The 24006-nt window shown below is 34.5% G+C and overlaps 6 protein-coding genes across 7 annotated transcripts; 4 read left to right on the forward strand and 2 right to left on the reverse strand.

Moving 5' to 3' along the window:
- Positions 1 to 20: 20 nt before the first annotated feature.
- eIF4AIII (eukaryotic initiation factor 4A-III) lies at positions 21 to 2200 on the forward strand. Its single transcript, NM_001312027.1, is given in 5 exon segments — positions 21 to 247; positions 316 to 651; positions 840 to 1062; positions 1340 to 1594; positions 1836 to 2200. Coding segments are annotated over 5 exon segments (1218 nt in total). The 5' UTR covers positions 21 to 96; the 3' UTR covers positions 2089 to 2200.
- A 1109-nt stretch (positions 2201 to 3309) lies between these two features.
- On the reverse strand, positions 3310 to 4931 carry LOC106120254 (ubiquitin-conjugating enzyme E2 J1). Its single transcript, XM_013315551.1, has one exon. The coding sequence runs from the start codon at positions 4587 to 4589 to the stop codon at positions 3834 to 3836; it is 756 nt and encodes a 251-aa protein (XP_013171005.1). The 5' UTR covers positions 4590 to 4931; the 3' UTR covers positions 3310 to 3833.
- Positions 4932 to 5309: 378 nt separating this feature from the next.
- Positions 5310 to 12130, forward strand: Sf3b2 (splicing factor 3B subunit 2). The gene is made up of 13 exons (XM_013315615.1): positions 5310 to 6190; positions 6287 to 6420; positions 6703 to 6866; positions 7152 to 7347; positions 7758 to 7967; positions 8339 to 8541; positions 9316 to 9466; positions 9951 to 10154; positions 10422 to 10497; positions 10690 to 10855; positions 11261 to 11367; positions 11549 to 11757; positions 12015 to 12130. The coding sequence occupies exons 1-13, from the start codon at positions 5449 to 5451 to the stop codon at positions 12081 to 12083; spliced, it is 2631 nt and encodes an 876-aa protein (XP_013171069.1). The 5' UTR covers positions 5310 to 5448; the 3' UTR covers positions 12084 to 12130.
- A 232-nt stretch (positions 12131 to 12362) lies between these two features.
- Positions 12363 to 14761, forward strand: Etfb (Electron transfer flavoprotein beta subunit). Its single transcript, XM_013315581.1, has 6 exons — positions 12363 to 12547; positions 12874 to 13032; positions 13325 to 13483; positions 13775 to 13855; positions 14157 to 14297; positions 14499 to 14761. Exons 1-6 carry the CDS (start codon positions 12497 to 12499, stop codon positions 14667 to 14669), a joined length of 762 nt encoding a protein of 253 aa, XP_013171035.1. The 5' UTR covers positions 12363 to 12496; the 3' UTR covers positions 14670 to 14761.
- Positions 14762 to 15477: 716 nt separating this feature from the next.
- LOC106120277 (DDB1- and CUL4-associated factor 10) lies at positions 15478 to 21389 on the reverse strand. Of its 2 annotated transcripts, XM_013315579.1 has the most exons (11): positions 20965 to 21389; positions 19692 to 19805; positions 19049 to 19418; positions 18623 to 18778; positions 18299 to 18358; positions 17929 to 18170; positions 17263 to 17410; positions 16800 to 16882; positions 16397 to 16522; positions 16062 to 16203; positions 15478 to 15767 (listed from the first exon to the last, which is right to left on the reverse strand). In XM_013315579.1, the coding sequence occupies exons 1-11, from the start codon at positions 21183 to 21185 to the stop codon at positions 15492 to 15494; spliced, it is 1938 nt and encodes a 645-aa protein (XP_013171033.1). In that variant the 5' UTR covers positions 21186 to 21389; the 3' UTR covers positions 15478 to 15491. The 2 variants fall into 2 exon arrangements, with proteins under 2 accessions (XP_013171033.1, XP_013171034.1); XM_013315580.1 differs by lacking the exons at positions 16800 to 16882; positions 17263 to 17410 and having other exon boundaries at positions 20965 to 21388.
- Positions 21390 to 21659: 270 nt separating this feature from the next.
- Gle1 (Gle1 RNA export mediator) lies at positions 21660 to 23852 on the forward strand. The gene has a single exon (XM_013315684.1). The coding sequence runs from the start codon at positions 21777 to 21779 to the stop codon at positions 23727 to 23729; it is 1953 nt and encodes a 650-aa protein (XP_013171138.1). The 5' UTR covers positions 21660 to 21776; the 3' UTR covers positions 23730 to 23852.
- Positions 23853 to 24006: the final 154 nt, after the last annotated feature.

Raw genomic sequence — 24006 nt, forward strand, 5'->3', positions numbered from 1 at the left:
CCGTTCGTGTTTGCATGTTTGTTTGAGTAACATAGCCTAATTATTGTATTTCGAAAGTTAGTGTATATCTAATAATTTAAAACTAGGTGTTGAAACATGGCATCATCAGAAGTATCCTTTAATGGTAAGATAATATCAGAAGATTTGTCGAATGTTGAATTCGACACGAGTGAAGATGTGGAAGTAATTCCAACTTTTGATTCAATGGGTTTGCGAGACGAGTTACTTCGAGGGATATACACTTACGGTAATAATGAGAGACCTTTTTAAATATTAGTTATTTTATATGAAACTATACATTTTACATCTTTGCAGGTTTTGAGAAGCCGTCTGCTATACAGCAAAGGAGTATTCAGCCAATTGTGAAGGGCAGAGATGTTATAGCTCAAGCTCAGTCTGGTACCGGCAAAACGGCAACATTCTCTATCTCGATATTGCAGTCTCTGGACACAACACTCAGAGAGACTCAAGTGCTTGTGTTATCTCCAACGCGAGAGTTGGCTACTCAGATTCAGAAGGTTATTCTTGCTTTGGGAGACTTTATGAACGTACAATGCCATGCTTGTATTGGCGGCACTAACCTTGGAGAAGATATAAGGAAGCTGGATTATGGTCAACATGTAGTGTCTGGAACGCCAGGAAGAGTATTTGGTATGTAAATACTTTATTCCAAAAAATAGTAATTAGTGAATAATAAACTTTTAAAATATATAGGAATCTATTTAAAAATGTATTACACCACATTTTGCAATAAAGAATTTGGAATTCAGTTCTTTTGCGCAATTTTTCCTAATGTGGTTTTGACTTTGGTTATTACAGCTTAAACTTTAACTTTACAGATATGATAAGAAGACGTGTACTACGCACCAGGTCAATTAAAATGCTGGTGCTTGATGAAGCTGACGAGATGTTGAACAAGGGTTTTAAAGAACAAATTTATGATGTGTACCGCTACCTGCCCCCAGCAACACAGGTTGTGCTCATTTCTGCTACACTGCCTCATGAAATACTTGAAATGACATCAAAGTTTATGACAGATCCAATCAGAATTTTGGTCAAACGGTTTGTATTTTCTTAATTTTGTTTCATATATAACATTCAATACCAGTCATATTTGTTTATACAAATGTATACTTCCCTGGTTACTCTTTGGCACTGAGTAACTGTAATTCTTACTTTACCTCTTTAGAAGACATATTCCCGTAATTGATCTGTTTGATAAAGACATAAGTCTGGTATCCATAATAGCAAAAGATTCATATTAATAATTTAATAATGATAAAATAATATTAGTGCTTTTGCTTAAGCATCAGGTACAAAAAGTGTTTTTTGTTTCTAGTGATGAATTGACATTGGAAGGTATCAAGCAATTCTTTGTGGCTGTGGAAAGGGAAGAATGGAAGTTTGACACATTATGTGACTTATATGACACACTGACTATAACCCAAGCAGTTATATTCTGCAACACCAAGAGGAAGGTTGATTGGCTCACACAGAAAATGCAGGAAGCAAACTTTACAGTCAGCTCCATGCACGGAGACATGCCGCAAAAAGAGAGAGATAATATTATGAAAGAGTTTCGTTCCGGACAAAGGTATTACTTTTAAATAATATCATTACTGTGATATTGTACTTTTATTACACTTTTTTCGCTTGCTCAAAATTTTTCTTACTCAAAAATGTGGGTCATATTAAAATCATCATCAGGTCTCTGGCCTTCCTACTTACTAGGAGTTGGGAAAAAATGGTTTTATAATTCTAAATGCTTTGGCTTACTTTTTTGTACTTTAAAGTAAATAAAAAAAAGTTACTTAATTTTTGTTTTCTATTTTCAGCCGTGTTCTAATTACAACAGATGTATGGGCAAGAGGTATTGACGTTCAGCAGGTCTCACTAGTTATTAACTACGATCTTCCCAACAACCGTGAGCTGTACATCCACAGGATTGGTCGGTCAGGTCGTTTCGGACGTAAAGGTGTTGCCATTAACTTTGTGAAATCGGATGATATAAGAATTCTCAGAGATATTGAACAGTACTACTCTACTCAGATTGACGAAATGCCAATGAATGTGGCAGATTTAATTTAAAACATCATAGTAATTTCATCTTTATCCAGTTACTAAAACTGTTTGAACATTTAGGTGAAAGTTATGTCTCTTAATTTCTAAAACTTTATTAATAAATATTCATTTATTTAAATTTTTGTTTCATTGAATTACTAAAGTAGTGAACCATCACAGAGATCCATTAAGTCTAATAATTTGTATATACAGTTATCGTGGATAAGCAAGAAACCGCCACAAGAGTCATCGTCCAGTCCCGACGGACGATCTCCATAAGCGAGAAACTGGTTAGAAAACTCTAAGCGAGAAAAACCGCGGTCCTTTAATCCCTCGCTTAATTAGGTACTAGAATAGAATCCTTTATTGCCACATAAAAAGTACATAAACATAGTCAATATAAAACAAACATTCAATAAAATATACAATGTGGCAAAAGGCGGCAAGCTCAGCAATGCACCAACGGCCAAAGCCATCCCTCAGTTGGTTTTCAGCTAGCCCCTTTAACTTCTAACTATGCACTTAGTCGTTTTTGGTATGGGATGTTAAGAGATGAGGAGTTGTTTTAAAATAATTTCACTGTTTGCAAAATTAAATTTTGGTTTAAGATTATTCAATTGTAAGGGAGATTGTACTTCATAGAGCAATTAAAAGTAATAGAATGTCCAAAATTTAATCAATAAATCAACACAAAAAAAAAATTAAAAGCATATAGTTAAAAAAAAACTATTTTGCAAATATACATTTATCAATAAACATATCTAACAATCGCTAAAAGATGATATAATGTAGAATATTATATACATAATTAAGCTCCTGGAATGTAGCTAAAAATTACACAATATAGGAACAGGCCATCAGTAAATGAAAGCTTTTTGGTTTGCAATTTTATGAACACAATAATGCATCAGTCAAATGTCACCGATTTAAAAACTCATCGACTTTCGCCATTTGGAATAATTGTACAAAAATCAACACCACAGTCATACTGCTTCAAGAAAACTGAGTTAACATATTTTGTATGGGTATTTGTAAGAAAAACTCAATACTAAAAAAACAAATTAAAATATACAATCAATGTTGTCATAAAATAAAGATTGAAAAAAAAAAAAATCTTCCATTTACTAAACAATGTTCACAATTCACATTTACTTTAGAATACATTTTTATACAAACTACTTTTTTTTCCTAAAAAATAAATAATTTACATCTACAATAATCACAAAAATTGTTTACATTGTATACCATAACAAATAGAAATTTTAAAATACATTACAACTTTTTATTAAACAAAATATTTTACAATACAAATGAACTACATAACTACTTGAAAAATGCTGAAACATTTTATGATTACGATAAAAATACATCTCTGAGTACCCTACTCTGGGACACTGGCAAGAGTACATTAAATTTTTTATAACACCAGTTTTAAAAAGATTAATAAAGTTTGTATGTCAATTTATACTATCACCATTTCAATGGCATTCATAATGTGATTTTAAGTGAAAAATAAATACTTGTTATGACTAAAGTTTAAAATGCATGTGCTCAATGTTAAATATTGACTTAATAAAAATAGTCCTTGAAACTAAAGTTACTTACAAGGACTTAATTTTGATGTTACACTAAAGTATGTTGGGAAGCTTATGAATGATTGAAAATGATTATTTTTTTGTTAGTTTAAAAACATGGGTATGTAATTACTAATAGTAAAATATCATGTCTAACATACATTATCTTAAAATACTTTAGAAATCTCATCAAGTGATTTACATATCATCACCAGTTGTGGTTTGATGTGTATTCCAGCGTCTATATATGAATATACCTATTGCACCAACAAGGAGTGCTACAAGTATCTCAGTCAGTTGATCTAAGAAAGTAGTAGTGTTGTCAGACGATTCAATTACTTGAGTCTCAATTTCTGGTGCTGGCTCTTCCACTGGTGGCTTTGAGGCTTGTTCATCCTCACCTTTAAATGCAATTTGATTCAAAACAGATTGTTCTTCTTCAGTTATCGGCTTAGCTGCAGTTGAAGATAATAAATTTATTATTTCTCCACATTCCGAACAAGACCAAGTTCTGGATTTCTTTGCCAAAACTTTGCGTTCTGCTGGGCTGTAGTCGATCGAACCAATAGTACCTTCCGCAGGCGTTGGCATAAAGGCAATCAGGGCAAGAAGAGCTGTTCTTATAGACCATGAAGGTTGCCATGTCTCTGGATGATGTCCAGATATGGACAAACAAATCTTTTTGTTAACTTCGAACCTCCCATTCGGTGTTAATAGTATGATATGCGGTGGATGCATAGGATACTCCTTCGGCAACAGTATCCTACCATGGTAGATCCCATCTTCAAAATCTGTGCCTTTCGGTCCTTGTATTGTAAAGTGCCACTCAAATAAATTATCTTCTAATGGTCTCGCGCAGTATTCTTCTGTAGCTTCCGCTAACTCTATGGCCTCCCGCATCAGACGTTTTACACCAGGGCATTTGGTGTTGTATTTTTCGCTAATTTCTGCCATATTCTTATACTGATTTTGCCACTTTATACTTACAATTCCAATGATGTTTCCAGTTTCACTCCCAAGAGAATCTAATAAGGGTTTTATACGCTTAAGATTATCTCGGTAAATGGGCGATATGTAAATTTACCTTTTATTTAAAATGAAAAGTAATATTTTATTATATTTCTGTTATGTTGTCCAAAGAGTATGATGACGAAATATTATGATTATGTACCAATCCACTGATCTGCACTGCTACGGACAGGTCAGTGCGGGCTTCGTTCAGACTTGAAAGAGGCTATTTATGTTACTGACAGTTAATTTTATTCCTTCTCTATGAATTGTATAAGATTTAGTGGTTTTTTTGTGAAAATCTGCTACCAACCGTCACTAATGCCGTCAGAACCAAAATGGCGAACATCAAATAGGCACAAAATACCTCGACCGTCGCCTGTCCAGGTGTAGAAGTACATACACCAATCAAATATGTCCCAATCATCAAAGAGTACATACATCATCAGGTGTTAGCATTGTTGCCACTGTAAATATAATTTCACTTTATTTAAATTATATCAATTACGAATTTAAGTTAACATAACAAGACTTTAGATTATCTTGACATTTTTATGAACAAAAATCCCAGTTGATTAAAAAAAATTTGCATTATTTTGTTTTGAAGTTTAATAGATGCTAACTGCGTATTGCTGTTTTGTCTGTGCGTAAAGCGACTCGGTCTCGATGTCAAATAAGTCAATGTCAAAAACAACCTGCGTCAAGCGTTGAATCGATATTTTGGATTTTTGGAATAATTTCCTTTTATAAGGTTTTAAATGTGTGATTAGAGTAATTTCAAATAACCACGCAAATATAACTTTCGATGGAGCCGCCTGGTACAGGATCTTCTAGCAATGGATCATTGGCACCACCCGGTGTGCCAAATTTTCCGCCAATGCCACCGCCGCCAGGATCAATGGGACAAGGTAACATCCCGCCTCCACCAATGGGCCCTCCAGGAGCAGTGCCTCCTGTAAGTTCATCAAATGGTTCGACAAATATGCCTCCAGGGATGGGTCCTCCGCCTAGTATGATGGGCATGGGGCCACCCGGCTTGCCCCCGCCGCCACCTGGTATGGGACCTCCGGGTATGGGTATGGGGCCTCCTATGGGACCACCTGGAATGGGTCCTCCTAGAATGCCCCCAACTATGATGCGAGCAGGACCGAATATGAAAGGCATGAATATGGACATGGGGCCGCCTGGGATGGGGCCTCCCCCAAATATGGGACCTCCAGGTGTAGGGCATGGTACCTGGGATGGGCCAGTACCACCTCCAGGTTGGGGAAGACAGAACCAATCTGATGGGCCTCCAGGATGGGATGATCAACAGGATGATGGTGATGAAGACGATGTTGAGGATGATGATGATGAATCTTTGATTGAGCAAGGCCTTTCACAACCTTTGCCTTCATTATTGACAATGAAAATAGATACTCCTGAAGAATTTAGAAGCAAGCCAAATGCTCCTGGTGGAGTTGTGTTGCCTAAGGCCTTAGAAGAGGTACTTGCTTATAAAGATCAGAGACAAGCAGCATTGGGTGATGAAGAGAATGCAGAGCTTGGTATGTAGTAATAATTTAAATATTAATTAATAAAATTTAATTACCATCCTTGCATCTTATTATTAGTTCTGTAATTGAACCATATTGTTATAACAGAAAAAGAGGATATACCTGAAGCTCCTCCAGCACCGGTGATCAGCACAGAATATGATGTGGAGGAGGAGGAAGGGGATTCTGATGATGATAATGTACCTGAGGCACCTCTACCACCTATCATTTCAAAGCAAGAGGTATGAAAACAAAAAAAATCTTATTTAAACTATTCGGATTTAAAAAATCACAAATCAATATGCACTGTTTCATAATATGTACTAATATTTAGAGAACACATAAAAGACACTTCTTTTTAGTTTAGTTTTTTAATAACAAATTAAAAACAACAATTTATTAAGATGTGTTTGATTTAAAACAAAAGTTATTTTACAAAAGTTTTCTTTAAAGCCATATGATTTTACTTTCATAGTGCAATATATTGGTGTTATAATATGTTATAATTATAATTATTTTTTCAGAGTCAACCTAACAAATCTAACAAGAATAAACGCAAAAAGAAAAAGAAGAAGGCTGCCAGACAGAAGAGAAATGAAACTAAGAAAGTTGACGAAGAACAAAAGAATGAAAAACAAGATGCCAAAAGTTCTAGTGACAAGGAAAATGAAAAGGCAGTTGAAATTGAGTTAGTATTAACATATTTAATTACAATAAAAAAAATTGTGTACGAAGGTGCAATATTTATAACAAAAACACACATTACCATGATTAGACTCTACTCCTACTTTTAACACATTTAATGCCACTTTTATATTTTTAAAATTTTTGTTCATCAATAACACCGCACCTACTTGCCAGATTTTCATGTACCAATGTCTTAGTTATGTTTGAATATTGAAGCAGATGTCGTAAACATTTTAAGCGCAATTACGTGACAAACTGTTGTTTTAATCATAACTTTTTCTTTTAGATATGTCCAAGAAAATATACAGTTTCATGAGCTGGAACCGATGTACCGTCAATTCCATCGTATTCTAGAATCTTTTAAGATCACAGAGATAAAGGAGGAAATCAAAGAGGAGTTTGACAGGGATACACCTAAATCTAGTTCAAAGCCTCTGGAAAAGGTGCAAGATCAGTTTGCAGCTGATGATGAGGCTGTGGAGGTTTGTGATTAATTTTAAAAAAACAAAAAAAAAAACAGATGTGGAATGCAACTTAGGATAAGAGTTAAAAATAATGTAACATATTTATGAAGTACATAAGATTAGTTGTAAAATCAACTGCCAAAAATTACCCAAAACAATACTTGCTTTATACTTTTTTTATTATTCCCAATTTGTAAAATAATTGGTTATAATGACCAAATTCATGTAACTCAATTTCAAGGCACATAATTTAACCTTTAAAACAATACAGTCATTTATTAATATAGAATATTGTTGATCCCTTTAGTGAATTATTAACTGATTTTCTAATACATACATATACAAAGAAATATTCATATCAAATATAAATATTTCTTGAGATTATGCAATCCATAATATGCATAGAAATTGTATTTCTGCTACAACAGAAGCATGCAGCGGATGAAAAAGAGCGTTTATCAAAACGTAAGCTAAAAAAGCTATCTCGCCTCTCAGTGGCAGAGCTAAAACAACTAGTGTCACGTCCTGACGTTGTTGAGATGTATGATGTAACTGCAAGAGATCCAAAGCTGTTAGTACAACTTAAAGCTCATCGGAATACAGTTCAGGTGCCAAGACATTGGTGTTACAAGCGCAAGGTACGATGATCTAATATTTTTTTATTACTTTCCGCTTCAGTATGTAAATTGAAAATGGATAAACAAGTGTCAAAGGTACTTTTAACCTGAGTTTCTCGCTGATGGAAAATGACTCTTGTATAGGTTTCTCGCTTAACCAGTTCTATTATCCAGTTTTGACTGTAATACAAAAATATTTGTGAAAATGTGACAGTTTAAATTACAATTATTAATCTAGTATACTGTATAGTTCATCGGAAGATATGTTACCACACCATACCTGTCTTCAACTGTTATAAGTCCTTGATTATAATAATTTTCTCTCAAAATACGCGCTAGTTGTAAGGAAAACTACCCTATTACTATAAAATATTTGTTTCATTTATTTACAGTATCTGCAAGGAAAGAGAGGTATAGAAAAACCTCCTTTCGACTTACCTGATTTTATAAAAAAGACTGGCATTATGGAGATGAGAGCCTCTTTACAAGATAAGGAAGAAACGAAGACGTTGAAGGCAAAAATGCGGGAACGCACTCGTCCTAAACTTGGAAAGATTGATATTGACTATCAGAAATTACATGATGCTTTCTTCAAGTAAGATTTATTTCTGTATCCAATTAAATAGGTGAAATCAAAAAATCAAAAATGTTAATAACATCAGTTATAATGACATATCGGTTGGCTGGCTAATATCGGTTATAACGACATATCGATTTTAACAACTTAAACTATAGGTCTCATCTAAACGCCTCATAAAGAAAGCAATATCAGTTATGTGAATCAAATATTGACAGTTGTTTTGATTGGTTGGTTATGACTGATTTTTTTGTTCAATTTACATATTATTGGTAGAAAGTGGATTAGACAGAGGAGTGGACGCATAGAAAGGGGAAATATTATCTTTCTGTGCATCCCCTTCATTGATTAGAGGTTCAACACATATTCAATTATGCATGTCTATGGGCAGCACTTGCTTGTTTGCCACAATCCAAAATGTTTTCATGTAAATTATTTTACAATGTGATCAAGAAAATATTAAAATATATTTTTATTATTGATCTTATTGTTTACCAGTTAAATACTGGTACAAAAATTGTCTTATTTTATAGAAATAAAGGTATATTTAGGTCGTATCTACCTGAGTCACTCAGAGGTATGTAACACATATTTTAAAATACATATATACTACAAAATCATCAGTTCAATATATTTTTTTACATAAATATTTCAACACATGCCATGCTATTACGTTTTTATCGTATGACCTTTAACTTACTTGGTCAGTCAATGGCTACTGTGTTAAAATGTTCAATTATACTTGTTATTTATTAATTTTTACTGATATATGTGTACAATTTTATATAATAGATGGCAGACCAAGCCTCGAATGACTATCCATGGTGATTTATACTATGAGGGTAAAGAGTTTGAGACGAGACTTCGCGAGAAGAAGCCTGGCGATTTATCTGAGGAGCTGCGGACTGCGCTGGGCATGCCAGTCGGACCTGGCTCACAGAAAGTAAGTACAGTGTCTTTTCAATAGTCTATTATTTTTTTCCGACTGACAGAGAGTAATGTTGTTTGCATGTATTTTTATATGTATGTATAATTATAATTTCCTTGTTATGGCCTAGAGCTTAAACGAATGAACCAATTTTGACGAGTGAGGTGTCTGTCATTTGATTCGTCTTTTGCCTTGGAGTGTCATTATATTGGCACAAAACGTACAGTGGACATGAAAAATAAGATTTAAAAAATTGTCTACTCTCCATAACTTTTTCCAATACTAAATGTTTTTTTTCGATGTTTTCAAATATATCATAAATTAAAAAATGTTACGTTTAATATTTAGTGTAAATTACAAATTTAAAAAACTGTTTTAAATTGCAATCAATAAGATAGCACTATTTCATATAATATAGTCGCAGTCGGGTTTTGTTTTTTTAAACGAAGATTAAGCTATAATATTGTTCTTTTCTAATATGTAATTATTTAAAATATAGGTACCTCCGCCGTGGCTGATCGCTCAGCAGCGTTACGGTCCGCCCCCATCTTACCCCAACCTGAAGATCCCAGGTCTGAATGCTCCCATCCCTGAGGGCTGCGCGTTCGGGTACCACGCGGGCGGGTGGGGCAAACCGCCCGTCGATGAGGCGGGCAAACCTCTCTACGGTGATGTGTTCGGTCATCAGAGCAGCGGACAAGATGTTAGTAAGATTTAAATATGTATAAAAACAGAATTGCAGCTTTATATGAAAAGGGAAACTGGTCAATACCTTAAAAGTTTTTAAAGTATGAAATAAACAGTTATATTATGAGCCATTTATGGCGTCAAATGGTTCTTCGGGTTAGTTAAAAAAAGCATTTTTGTAAAACTTTATATGTAAACAAATCCTTTCTCCTGTTTGATATAAATGTAATTTTTTTTGTTACATGAAAAAAATGTTCACCGTGGCATATTTTTGTAATACCAGGACAATGAAGATCAGGACATTGACCGCACCATGTGGGGTGAACTGGAATCCGAATCCGAAGAGGAATCTGAAGAGGGTATGTAAAACATTTAAAAAATATAAACCCGCAGCTTGAGTTGGCACGTCAAACAGAATAAAACTCATGTTATCGACGTGACAAATGCTAGATATAATAAACTATACGAGGACATTCCTTATTCAATTGATATCAACATTTTAATATATAGCAAGGAATATTTTATCTAATTAATTACTATAAATGTCGCAGAAGAGTCAGGTTCGGATGAGGAGGGTGGAGGCGCTGCGAGCGCGGGCACGGCGACACCCGGCGAAGGCCTGGCCACGCCTCTCGGCATCAGCTCCGTGCCGCCCGGAGTTGAGACCCCAGACACCATCGAACTGCGCAAGAAGAAACTCGACAGCGACATCGAAGGGTAAATACATACAAAATAATACAAAAATCTATCGAAATTCGGGTGAATAATTAAATAACTGGATCGAAGCAATTAGCAATGGGGAGAAAAGCTGCTTTTTCTTCACAATAGATGTCAGCATGATTTAGAGTGAAAGCACTAAATACAGCACAGATATACAAAAAGCGCTTTATTTTAAACACAAAATATATAATGTTCTGTGGACTTTTGTCAAGTCAAAAAATTTTAAACAACGGTATCTACATATTAAAAAAGCTCTTGACGCTAGTGCCGCATTCTTAGAGCTTTTAATTTTTCTCTGTATTCGAATTACGTCGAAACATTCTATCACTACTTATCTTTATTTACCAATATCAAATTCGGATTTTGTTGTTTTTTCATATAAACATAATTCTGTTGCGCTAGGGGAGACACGCCGGCGCTATACCAGGTACTGCCAGAGCGACGCGTGGGGCTGACAGCCGGCATGATGGCTTCCACACACGTCTACGATATCAACGCGGCCAACCCAGGTACATACATGCATTATATTTGATTCTTCATCAAAATATCATCACATTTGGAGTGATATTAGTTCCTGACAAAATAAATTTATAACGACTCAATGTTAGATGGCCACTTTGGCCATAAGATTTTTAGATACGAATACTTAATATAATTACTACCTCATTTATGATTTAATTGTCATATCAGGCAAGCGCGGTACGGGCGGGGGTGCGGTCGCGGCGGCATCAGGCGGAGGCACGGCGGAGGGCGTAGTGGAAGTGGCGCTGGACCCCTCCGAGTTGGAGCTGGAGCCCGAGGCGGTGGCCGCGCGTTACGAGCGTCATCTACGCGAGCAACGTCCCCGACACAAGGAGGACCTCTCCGACATGCTTGCCGACCACGTTGCCAGGCAGAAGGTGAGGACATTGTTATTTTAATGTTAAATATTTTACACACAAACATATCATGATTCAATCTAATTATTTGTTAATCTTAAAAAAAACCGGCTATACATCGGGGAAGATAACGAATTGAATGCCACCTCTATGGTCAAATCGATTTAGTTGATAGACACCTGACCGTTACAATGTAATTTACACATACACAAAACCGCATACATACATGTAAACAAAACAAAGCGCGAAAAATAATACTTCTTTTTATGCTTTTACAGAACAAGAGGAAACGTCAACAGAATACGGATTCAAAGCAAGCGAAGAAATACAAGGAGTTCAAATTTTAAATATCATTCTTGTTTCTTTAGAATTACAAGTTTCGTGCTAAGAGTAATTCATTTTTTATTATTAGTTAGGATATTATAGAATAAGTTGTAAAATTAACATAAATAAAACAATATAATAAATATAGTTGTAATGGATATGGTTTTTAATTTTTCCACCCTTTAGATCTTTTTCATTGGATTTCACGGTGAACCTAGAAAAATATTATTTTTGCCCACACCTTAGGGAATTAAAACTAATGCTTGCAACACCAATTAATGAAATGTCTATATTGACTTTGACATTTCGTCGCTGAAAACTTTGCGTGCGTCAATTTGCTAAACTTTTTAAATTGAGTTTACTTCTTAATAATTTTGGATTTTATTTATTGTTAGGCTAATTGTTTACTTCTTTAATTAAATACAAAATAGGTACAATGTCTCGTGTTCTAGTCGGAGTAAAAAGAGTTATCGATTACGCGGTCAAAGTAAGTCATAAGTACAAAGGTTAATCAAGTCTCAAGATCATTGACTTTTTACCCAGCTAATTGATAAAGATAAAATAATTAATTCATAACTTTACTACTAATTCTACTTCCATTAATTCAATACCCACCGCAACTAATTTTTGTAACACGTTTGTTATTTTTATAAAACTTTTATTTAAATTAAAGCATCGAATCCTTTTTCATTTGCTTCGAAATAAGAATTGCAAATGTAATGTTAAAATTGGATAGAAAGCAACACTTGTTTTAGTCAAGAGAAAAAAAATGGATTTGATTATAATGAGATGGAAATTTTAACTTTCTTATAGATACGAGTAAAGCCAGATAAATCTGGCGTGGTAACAGATGGAGTTAAACACTCCATGAATCCATTTGATGAGATTGCCGTTGAAGAGGCAGTAAGAATGAAAGAAAAGAAACTGGCCAGTGAAGTTATTGCTGTTTCTTGTGGACCTGCCCAGTCACAGGTGCATTTAATTTTTTTTATAATTATAAGGTGCAAACATTTTATTAACTGGACGCCATTTATAGATATCTGCAATATAGTTAGCAGATGTTAGGTCTCTTTGTTCAAAAGAAGATGAATGTATTTTCCACTTCATCATTTCAGTCCTAAATACTCAATAAATACTTAAGATTTAAAAGTTACTCAGATACTATTTATTTGTAGGCTAATTACAATTTTTAAAAATGATTTATCAATAAAATGATAAGAAATATTCATTAAATATTTCCTACAATCATATTAAAACTACTTAGGAAACTTTGAGAACCGCTTTGGCTATGGGTGCCGACCGAGCCATCCATGTGGAAGTGGCGGGAGCGGAATATGACACCATGCAGCCCATACATGTGGCTAAGATCTTAGCTAAACTCTCAAAGGATGAAAAAGCAGACATTGTGATTGTTGGAAAACAGGTATAAAAACATTAAACTCATTGTTTTTTTTAATCAGTTGTTAAATTACAATTTTTGGATTCAGGATAAAGACAGTATTGCAATGCCAAAATAAGTCAAATTGTTAATATTATTTACTATAAAAACAGCTTGATATTTTAAATTTATTTTGCCATGAATAATAGATAAACTCAGTCACTACATTAAGGGTCTCCCTAAGAGACCATTTAATAATTCTGAGAATGGTAGAGCTTTCTTAGTACTAACTTTAAAGGAATTAGTGAGTGAATTTTTGTTATTGCAATATTACAGGCAATTGATGATGACTCCAATCAAACAGCTCAAATGACTGCGGCTCTTTTGGACTGGCCTCAAGGAACTTTTGCCTCCAAGGTTGGTCTAAATACAGACTATGTATTTATTTTGTGGTAGAGATAACCCCAGTTCACAGAGTGATTTTATCAATGTGATTTGAATTATGTTTACATAATGATAATGAATTGTAATTTTTTTTGCTTTTTACACAAGAAATGTGTTTATCTAATTTAGTTTTTCTAGTATTTTAATATTTTTGTAATTTTGATTCATAGAAAAAAAATTGTAACTTTTTTAGTTGCTTGGTTTCTCTTCAAATGATTTTACTATGTTTTATATCATTTAAGTCTCTTACTTTATATTGCTTTTTGTCTTGTAGGTGGAAAAAACTGATGCCGGTTTGACGGTAACTCGTGAGATTGACGGTGGCTTGGAAACAATCAAGACCAAAGTCCCAGTTGTGATTAGTGCGGATTTACGACTCAATGAACCGCGTTATGCCACATTACCTAATATTATGGTAAGTCAACTTGTGAAGGAAAATTTTACTATGATTTCTTTTTTGACTACCATATTGGTAGTTTTGATAAATCTTATTTTTTGACTCAAGAAGAAATTGGGTTGAAAATTTGACATAACATATGAATAAACTAAATTTTAGAACTAATGCAGACAGTTTTCTGTGCTAAATTCAAGCTTATGGAAATATTTTTTTTTGTAGAAAGCAAAAAAGAAGCCATTGAAAAAATTAACAGCAAAAGATTTAGGAGTAGATTTAGCAGCTAGAATCAAAGTGATTAGTGTGGAAGATCCTCCGGTGAGACAGGCTGGTTCCATAGTTCCTGATGTTGACACTCTGGTAACTAAACTAAAGGAGGGAGGACATGTATAAATAATTGTCAAACAAAAACATTTATTTTGTTTTTTTTAATTTACTTTGTACACAATTTTATATATGAATTTATAAAGTCTGTAGTTTATTGAAAATTAGAATATACATTGTTACATTAAATAAATTTATTTTAAAACCCAACTTTAGTAATTACTGTAGAAATAAAGTCATTTTGCCGAAAATAAATATCTTGTAAATTGTAATCTATTGAGGTTTTCTTAACAAATGACATACCTTAATTAAAATCAATTTTTTACAACAACTGAGTGAATCCTAACCATTTCAATATTTACAAATGAATGTACTACTATGACACTTATTTTGACATAATTGTCTCTGGTTTTCCAAAGAGAAACATGTGTCAATACAATTGCTACAACCAACACTGAAATAAAACAAATATTTACAATGCTATAGTACAAACATAAAAAATGTCAAAACTTAACATAAATTATGGCAGAAAGTTATTTAAGCAGCAATCTAAATCTTTTAAGAGTCTAATAACTAATCATGAAACACCAAAATAACCCTAAAACTACGGACAGTCTCAACAATTAATGGAATGCACTAACCTTTATAAATGGACCAGCTATACCACATAGTATTTTGTGCCTGTTTAATTTTCGCCATTTTGGCGCTGATGGTACTTGTTTGTAGCAGTAGTGGGAATTGGAACTAATAATATAGATAAGAGTTAACTGTCACGTAACAACAGGCGCATTTAAATCAGATTAAAGCAAAAACCAAGCAATCGCCTATCCATTTATAGAGATCAGTGATGGAATGAAAAACTACATGTCTATCAATAAATTTATTAAGTATTTAAAATAAGCCTTCCCCGCTGTAAGGCTCGTACCACACTATTTTACCCTCGAGACAGCCGGTGACGAGGACATGGTGGCGGGGACTGAACTTGGAGCTGACGACCAGGTCCTGGTGGATGCCGAGGCTCTGGCCGACCTCGACCAACGGCGCGGGGCCGTGGAAGTCCTGCACGCAGTGACACAGCTCGCTGCAGTCCTTGTTCAGGGCTAGTAAATGCATACCGCGACCAAACGGAGAACATACTAGTCTACCGTCTGCGGAAAAGCACAGCTCCTGTGGGAGAAAAAAAAAATTACGAATATCATAAATGGGAATGTTTAGATGGATGAATGGATGGATGTTTGTTAGAATTTATCCAGAACGGATGAATGGATCTAGGTGAAATCTGGCACAGATGTAGATCATAACCTCGAAGAACATATAGGGTACTAATTAAATTTTGTTTAGTTAAAATAAGACACTTTTTGTCCTATCTTGCATAAGTTACCTTATTTTACAATGGAACTTAAAATTATCTCACAATTTCCATTGGATTAAAATGGCATATAAACGTAATCAATACTTTACCTTGATAAAGCCCCTGCCTTCATTGGTCTCCTCAACATAATATAGCAGACGTTGTCTGTTCTGCCGGATGTAGTGTTTGGTAGCTTCCTCCGCATCGCCATGCCGGCTTGCAGGCGTCTGCCCTGACGTCGACGGTGTTGTGCTGCATGATAAAATACAAAAATTGTATAAGTCTTTTCAAATATATTAACAGCTCAAGGTCATGTGCGCTCTGCCATGAGCCACCAATAAAACATTTATACTAGAATGAAGAAAGCGTCTTTTAAGACTAAATTAATTATTCCCGTAAATTCATTATGACCTACTCTGGTAAATTACGGCAGATGTAGACATACCTATCGCTGACGGCGATGGAAATGGGGCGCGGCGTGGTGCGGGGGCGGGGCAGCGTGGCGGGCGGCGCGATGCCAGTCGCGAAACCCATTATACGTTGCATATTGAAGTTACGACCCATCTGACCCCTGACATGAACACATCACAATCATCTTACTAATATTATAAAGATTGAAGGTATCTCCAGAATATCTGCATGGATGTCGCTGAAATTTGGCATAGGTGAAGAATATAGTCTAGAAAAACACATAGGCTACTAATTATGTTTTTTTTAAAATACAGAAAACCAAGCATTGATTTTATAACTACGATCAAAGGAAGTGTGCCAATAGAAGTTTGTAATTTCTGCCTATCTCTCTGGGTTACGAGCATGACAACATTTGATGTTAGGATTATGTTGCTTACCTTATATACATTTCTTGAACCATTCTGTGCTGTTTGATTGTTATTGATGCCTCCCATACATCATTTTGTATACTGGGAACACCCTAAAAATAAATAGTGGAATTTATATAAAAACTTCTTTCTAAAAACTAAACCTTTTTACATTGAAAGCTATTAAATTGTCTATTATATAAATTTATAAAGGATTTTTGATAGCCAAATCTACATCTTTATTACTTATTTTACTATTATTTTTATTACACTGTATGTATTCAGGTCTGAAAATTATTAAAATGATCGGAATTGAAAATTAATTAAAATTGTCCAAAAGCAACTAAAGATGACGATATAATCTAAAATATATTTAAAAAACTTAGAAGGCGCTACATTCAAAACTTTTTGGTTAAAACTGAGTTCAAAGGTGTGATAAGAAAGCAAGTTTTGTGTCACAGTTACGGTCCATATGACAGTTCAGATGTCTCACCCGTCCCAGCCTAACGTTGGCGGCGGCGGCGGCGGCGGCGGCGGCTGCGGGCTGCGCAGGCTCGCCGTCCCCCTCGCCCCGCGCACTCCCTCCGGACTCCGAGTCCGACTCCTCGCCCTCAACCTCTCTCTCATTGCCACCTTCCCCCCTTCAAGTCATAATATATAGTGTGTCATATATTTTGCCAGCTCGGAACATCAACATCGGCGTTACACAGATGACTTTGACCCGCAAAATATTTGAAAATATGGATACTATGTTATTTTAAAACTATTGTTCAGTTGAACATCACATAGTGGCTATTAATCAGGCAGTTCAGCATTACAGAACATTTTAAATGCGTAACCCAGATAGATAGGCAGAAAAAACATAAGCAGTCGACCCTCTATAAAAGAGAGTCATTGTGCGATTCTGACGGCTTCCATTAGAGAGAAACCTCTATAAGCGAGAAAAATGTCGCGGTACATTTGACTCTCGCTTATCCAGTATCAACTGTATAAGTCTTGGCACACTTCTTTCGATTCTTCAATTGGTCGTATTATTACGTTGGGTTAGTAACATAACTTGTGTACATAATTATTGTCAAATCCGTTCAACAGTGCTAAAGAATTTTCTCATGTATAGAGAGGGATTTAAGTACATTTTTGTGTATTATGAGGTACTAACCTTGAGTTTGAGTTGCGCTGGCGCAGCATTCTGAAGTTCATGTGCCTGGCGAGCCTGCGGGCGCGTGCGGGGGGAGTGCGGCGCGGCGAGGGGGGCAAGGGCGCGGGTACGGGCAAGTTCGCTGACGTCAGAGCCGGCGCCGGAGACAACGAGGGCACGGGCGAGGGCGGAGATCGCGGCTCCGTGTCCAATGTTGACTTGTCTGAACTGTCGGTAGGCTGGATGTCGTGGATGCACGACCACTACATAATTACAAAATAAATTGACAAAATTACAAAATGTCAAAAAAGTGGGACATTCGAACCTAAATTAATGCTAAGTTTAATTCTTTTTGTGGAAGTTGTGATAAAAAAAAGTAATTTAAACCTACCTCCGAACGATCGCCATGGCTGATATTCCTGCTTAACGCACACCAGCCTTGAGGATGAATCTGAAAAGACGATATTAAGAAAATAAAAAAAAGTTTAAAACACATGTATAATTAATTTCAAGTAACTTGGATGGATTGGATGTTTATTTGATTTTTGTCCAGAACGGCTCAACAGATAAAATTTTGTAAGAATATAGATAGAACATAATCTGGAAAAACACATAAGCTACTTATAATTTATTTTTAAATTCACGCTGATGCAGTCGCTGGAGGACGCTAGTATAATGATAAAGCATTAGGCAAGTTTTAGTGCGTAGTAAGTACCTGTAGGGCACTGACGACCTTCGCATCATTACCCTCGGGGAAGTCAGAGATGAGCTCGACGCGGTTCTCGCGACGCTCCTCGTCAAACAAATGGTCGTACATCGCAGCTATCGGGATCAGCTGGTGGCTCATTTGCATCAGTCTGTATAAGTTGGGCTGGACAAGACATTATCACATCAATTACAATGAAGTAACTTAAGTACTTATCTTACTAATATTATAAGTGCGAAAGGTATCTCCAGAAAGCCTGTGTGGATCTTGCACAAATTTGACACAGATGTAGAATGTTGCCTGGAATTTAGTAGCCTATGGTGTGTACCCATAGGTTATTAACTTTTCTTTAATTCCACGCAGACAGTGCCAAAGGCTACATAAATTTTCTCAAAAAAAAAAAATTGTGCAGAATAAAAAAAATAGAATGCTTACTTTAAAACCTCGTAGATCATGTGCCAGTGTAGATAAGTTCAAATTGTGTATAATGACCAACAAACCGCCTGTTGTACACATGACCATTTGTTTGGCGTCAGGTGATAGTCTACACCTCATCAAATCGGACGCATGGAAAACTCTATGATGGACAACATTGTATTCCGTATATGAATTTATATCCCACGTATATATGCTGCCATCTAATCCAGATGTGACTAGTAATTTGTCTTTAACTGAAAACTCTATATTCTTCACCCAATTAGAGTGACCGATGAGCGAACAGATTTTTCTTCCTAAATTTCTAATGTCCCATAACGCTATTGTGGCATCATCGGAACATGTTGCAAACATTCGACTATCTAAGAATCTGAAAAAAAAATAATCAGATATTATTTGCCTTCAACAACAAATTGATTTTTTTTATATCGTAAGGTAAACAAGACAGCGGTCATGATATAGTGAAGAGACCGTTGCCCATAGAACGCAATTGCATATGCATTGCCTACCCTTAATTGAGGGAGAGGATGCATAGAAATAAAATATTTTCTATGCATTCTCCTGCAACTGTTTAAAGTTGAATATTTAGTGATTTGTGTTATAAAAATTTAATACAGCATTGATAATAATTAGTATTACTTACTTAACACAATTGACACAATCTGAATGTGCTACATTCACAGAACGAATCCTATAATGTGTGAGAGGGTCAAATATTTGTATTGATCTTTTTTCGCATGCTGCCACCAACAAATTCCTGAAATATATATATTTTTATAGTAAATTAACATATAATTTTTTTTAACATACTTGTGTTAGCTTGTTAAATCAAAATATAGTTAAAGTTAGTAGAAAGAGTTCAAGGGATGATGCTATTTTTCTTGCCTCTAACCCTTGTGCTTATAGAGATTGTTTATCAGACCAGACAATGTCTCTAGCTTATAGAGATTTTTCACATATTATATTTGACTACATTACATAAATTCTAATTATAGCTTCACACTCAATACCCATAAGCCATATTACGTCCATTTTAAAAATATCTATTAATTTCCACTGCCTGGAACACAGCCTGTCTCAGAACATTTTTTTTTATTATTTGCTTTTGGCTGTGGAAGTTTTTCAAGCAAAGTTTTTCCTTGATACCTTACAGTTAAGGATATGTAAGTTAAAGGATAAATTAAATAAGGAAATCTATTTATATATCAGGGCCAAACTGAGATTGTTTTTGTTTAATAATAATATGATTGACCTTGTCAACATATAGACAACACATAAATAGAAAAAAAAACGGATCTTTTGTTTCTACACATTATCAATTACCAAATGTATAAGAGATATAAATAGATTATAACCAATGGTATAGTATTCTAATATTTTTTTAGAAGATGGCAAAAGGGACCACATATCACCTAAATTTATTTGATCCGACACCCATGGATATTGTAACACCAGAGGAATCGCAGATGTGTTGGCAGCCTTTAAAGGATGTGTACACTTTTGTCTTGAAGGCCCCTAAGTTGTAACTGCTTGGAAATACTGCTGCGGACCAAGTATTCCACAACAGGGCTTACAATATGTTTTACAAACAAAAAATGCTTGTACTTGTAAATGATATACTCAGAGCTTAACTGTTTGTCTCTTGAGCTATTGAAATAGAGTGTTATTCATATTGGGTTACTTTCTCAAGAAAAAACATTGTATGCTATATTGTCATACAATTGTATATGAAATTCTAATAAGAATAGCTGGAATGAATATTGGGCAATGTCACTACTTATTGTAAGGAAGATCAAAAAATATAAGACGATTCAAACTTTTTCATTGATACATGTGTGATCAAGCAATGTTTTCAGATATTGATAAAAAGCTATGAAAAATGTAAATTGTCGAAAGTATTTTTCGTTAGTACTTACCCTTCTGGAGAGAACTCGAGATTAAATACACCTCCGGTAGGAACATCATTATCCTTTTCGTAGTCCCAGGAAGCAATTGGTTTCATGCCACAATAAAGACTTTTTGACAATGCATTTTCTGCACCAATGGGGGTTGGTAATCCTATTTCTTGTCTTAGTAGTCTATAAGGACTAAAAGCTGAATTTCTAGACATAAAGGATGAAGTATAATTGCTACCCATCGTTATTTATTTACTAATAAATATAAGTGAAAGTTAAATCTATATTTCCTTAAGTACTTCACATAACAGGTGGAAATAAATGCAAGTATAGCATTATCAGTATGTTAGATTTTACATTTTCTCCCGTCGGTACAAAATTAGTAAATGTATAGATTGAATATAAGAGAAATACAGATCACATTGCAATTTGATTGGCAATGCAATGCGGAAATTTTACCACCGACAAGTGAAAAGTATGACGTATGAAATGTCACTTATCTAAAGGTAAAATCAATTTTATATACTCTTTGGGTAAAAGCTTAATTGTGAGCTTGAGAATAAGACTTTTTATTATAGTAATTTTATTAGCTTATCATAAATGTAGAAAGATATTGCATTAAACTTGATATACTTTAATATCCAAGTCCACGAAAAAAAATTTTTACCTTTTTAAATCCTTGACAGATTGACAGTGACAGATGACAGTTTTGAATGGCAATTCATTTTCAAAAGCAATCAACAACGTTTTAACTGTTTGTTGTTTTTAATAGTATTTTAATATGAAATAATAATTCATCTAGTAAACCGTGTGGACATCATATTCTTATAATTATGAGTGACATATCAGTATTGTCAGACTTAGAAAATAGTCATAACATAATCAACAATTTGTCCAAAGAAAATGTAAAAAGACATGACATAAGTATTTCCGATCAATTAGCAGATTTTGAAAAATTACGCATATCTGCTCTCACAAAAGCTGCCGAAATTAGTCCTTTGGTCAAAGAAGTAACAATTGGTCCCAAGAGCCCTTTGAAAAATACGAAGACAAAAGAAAACATTCCTGTTAAAAAGGATGACAACGATTTAAATTTGCTGGAGGATAAAATTGGCGAGGATCTCCGTTATACACTTATGTTGAAGCAGTATGAATCAAAATTATTGGAGTCTTCAGAGGAGTTGTTTAAAAATTTAATAGAAAAAATGATAGCAAAACACACTGAAAGTATGAGAACATTTTGGAAGAAACAGAGTGAAGAAAGTGAACGTAAAGCTTTAGAAATGCGTGCGAGAAGATTGCAGATGGTAAAGCAGTTGCAGGAAAATGACAATTTGTCGGTATTAGACAAGGCTAAATTAGATGAGAAAAACTGCCAAATCATAAATAAGTCTACTATAGAGAATATGAACAGAATATTGGAAGAACAAAACAAGGCAGCCAGTAGATTTGCTGCCATAACAGATAGTCGCACAAAAGTGTGTATATGTTTTAATGATATTAGTAATATATTAAACTCTGAACCTCAAGCAAAGACTATATATGACAAATATGTAATATCAATCAATGCAATCATTGGTAATATAAATTCTATAATGGATCTTTGTAAATCTGGCATTATTACTGATAAAGAAGTTAAACAGGCGGAAATATTATCTTTAAATATTGAAAACATACAAAAAAAGATATTGGAGGATTTGGGTGAAATTAAACAGAAGGAAGAAGAGGCTAAAAAGAAAGAAATTGAGGAGCAAAGAATTAAAAAAGAAAATGAGATTAAAAAAGCAATAAATGAGTCAGTCGAAAAACCAGAAACAACAATTGAACAACCTAAGAAAACAATACCAATGTTTTATTCTTCCAAAAATTATGCACATTTTGTTGAATTGCAAGACTTCTTAAATGCATATGAGAGCCACTATAAGGATCTGTTAGAAGATATTAACTTGAAAAAATTCCGATTTGATTGCCAGAAGGCTGTTAATACCCCAGTGAATGCTTTGTCATCAGTAAGTGGTGCACATATCAGAGATAAATTTGATAAACTATACAAATTACTAAGAGGTGAGCGAGTGCAGGTTTTGGATATTTATGTCCAAGCAACACAGCATCCACAAGGATTGCATTATTGCACTGCTTTATTAGCTAAAAAGATAGTAAGACAAGGAGATCTTTTAGTATCAAGTAATCCTGAGGCAGCCTTCCCTCTTGCAGCAGTTTCTGTAGCACTATGGTCACAATTTCCAGACTTTGGAAAACTTCTAGAAGCTAATTTCCATAGACAGTGCCCTTACTTGGTACCAATGTTATTGCCACAAAAACAAGGACAAACTGACAAAGAATTCTATATATCAAGAGGTTATACCTATAATGAAGACGGTGCTGTAGAGAAGCAAGATAAATTTTTGAAAAGAATGTCTGGCATATTCCAGCTTTGTTGTGCTATTTGGATAGCAAAGATGCCTAAATTTGTTAATACTCCCAATCCTCATGGTCTAAGTCATGGTTGGAAATGGCTTGCTTCTTTCATCAACCTAAAACCAGAGCCTGACATCAGTGCAACACTACTTCATGATTTCTTCTCTGTCTGTGGTTCTGAATTTTTCAAAAATTACAAAAAACAATTTGCTAAAATCTTCAAATTGATTTGTTCTGACTACCTTAAGATTCTAGAGAAAATAGATGAAGGAGGACCAAAGACAAGATTGGAAGTGTATTTACAAAATGTCACCAGAGAAGGCCAAGTACCACCACCTAGTGGTCTTTTACCTTCAAATACTTGGTAGCTTTTAAGTGCAAATGAAATTTGATATGTAAGTAAAAAGTGCAGAATTTGAAACAATCAAGCAATATGATTTTTGATGCATGTTTTATGTATTTAATTTATGAAATGTAAATTAGGGCACAGAAATTGGATGATTAGTTTGTTAAAATAAATTTTGATTATTCTAAAAAGTTGTTTTCTTTGTGTGCATTGTTTGTATTAATATTCATGTCTTTACCAATATACTGTAAGTTTACAATAAAAACATGCTAGGAGATTCTAATATTTAACTCAGACCA

The sequence above is a fragment of the Papilio xuthus genome, unplaced genomic scaffold (genome assembly GCF_000836235.2).
Source record: "Papilio xuthus unplaced genomic scaffold, Pxut_1.1 DF826961.1, whole genome shotgun sequence".
In the NCBI taxonomy this organism is placed as follows: domain Eukaryota; kingdom Metazoa; phylum Arthropoda; class Insecta; order Lepidoptera; family Papilionidae; genus Papilio; species Papilio xuthus.

Coding starts and splice junctions, on each gene's coding strand:
- LOC106120254 (XM_013315551.1), bottom strand. CDS start 4,589: ATGGCAGAAATTAGCGAAAAATACAACACCAAATGCCCTGGTGTAAAA.
- LOC106120277 (XM_013315579.1), bottom strand. CDS start 21,185: ATGGGTAGCAATTATACTTCATCCTTTATGTCTAGAAATTCAGCTTTT. Junction 19,806..20,964: donor CTCGAGTTCTCTCCAGAAGG/GTAAGTACTAAC, acceptor TATATATTTCAG/GAATTTGTTGGTGGCAGCAT. Junction 16,523..16,799: donor GTTCAAGAAATGTATATAAG/GTAAGCAACATA, acceptor TGTTCATGTCAG/GGGTCAGATGGGTCGTAACT.
- Gle1 (XM_013315684.1), top strand. CDS start 21,777: ATGAGTGACATATCAGTATTGTCAGACTTAGAAAATAGTCATAACATA.
- Sf3b2 (XM_013315615.1), top strand. CDS start 5,449: ATGGAGCCGCCTGGTACAGGATCTTCTAGCAATGGATCATTGGCACCA. Junction 10,155..10,421: donor ATCAGAGCAGCGGACAAGAT/GTTAGTAAGATT, acceptor TTGTAATACCAG/GACAATGAAGATCAGGACAT. Junction 10,856..11,260: donor CTCGACAGCGACATCGAAGG/GTAAATACATAC, acceptor CTGTTGCGCTAG/GGGAGACACGCCGGCGCTAT.
- Etfb (XM_013315581.1), top strand. CDS start 12,497: ATGTCTCGTGTTCTAGTCGGAGTAAAAAGAGTTATCGATTACGCGGTC. Junction 12,548..12,873: donor TTATCGATTACGCGGTCAAA/GTAAGTCATAAG, acceptor ACTTTCTTATAG/ATACGAGTAAAGCCAGATAA. Junction 13,856..14,156: donor AAGGAACTTTTGCCTCCAAG/GTTGGTCTAAAT, acceptor TTTGTCTTGTAG/GTGGAAAAAACTGATGCCGG.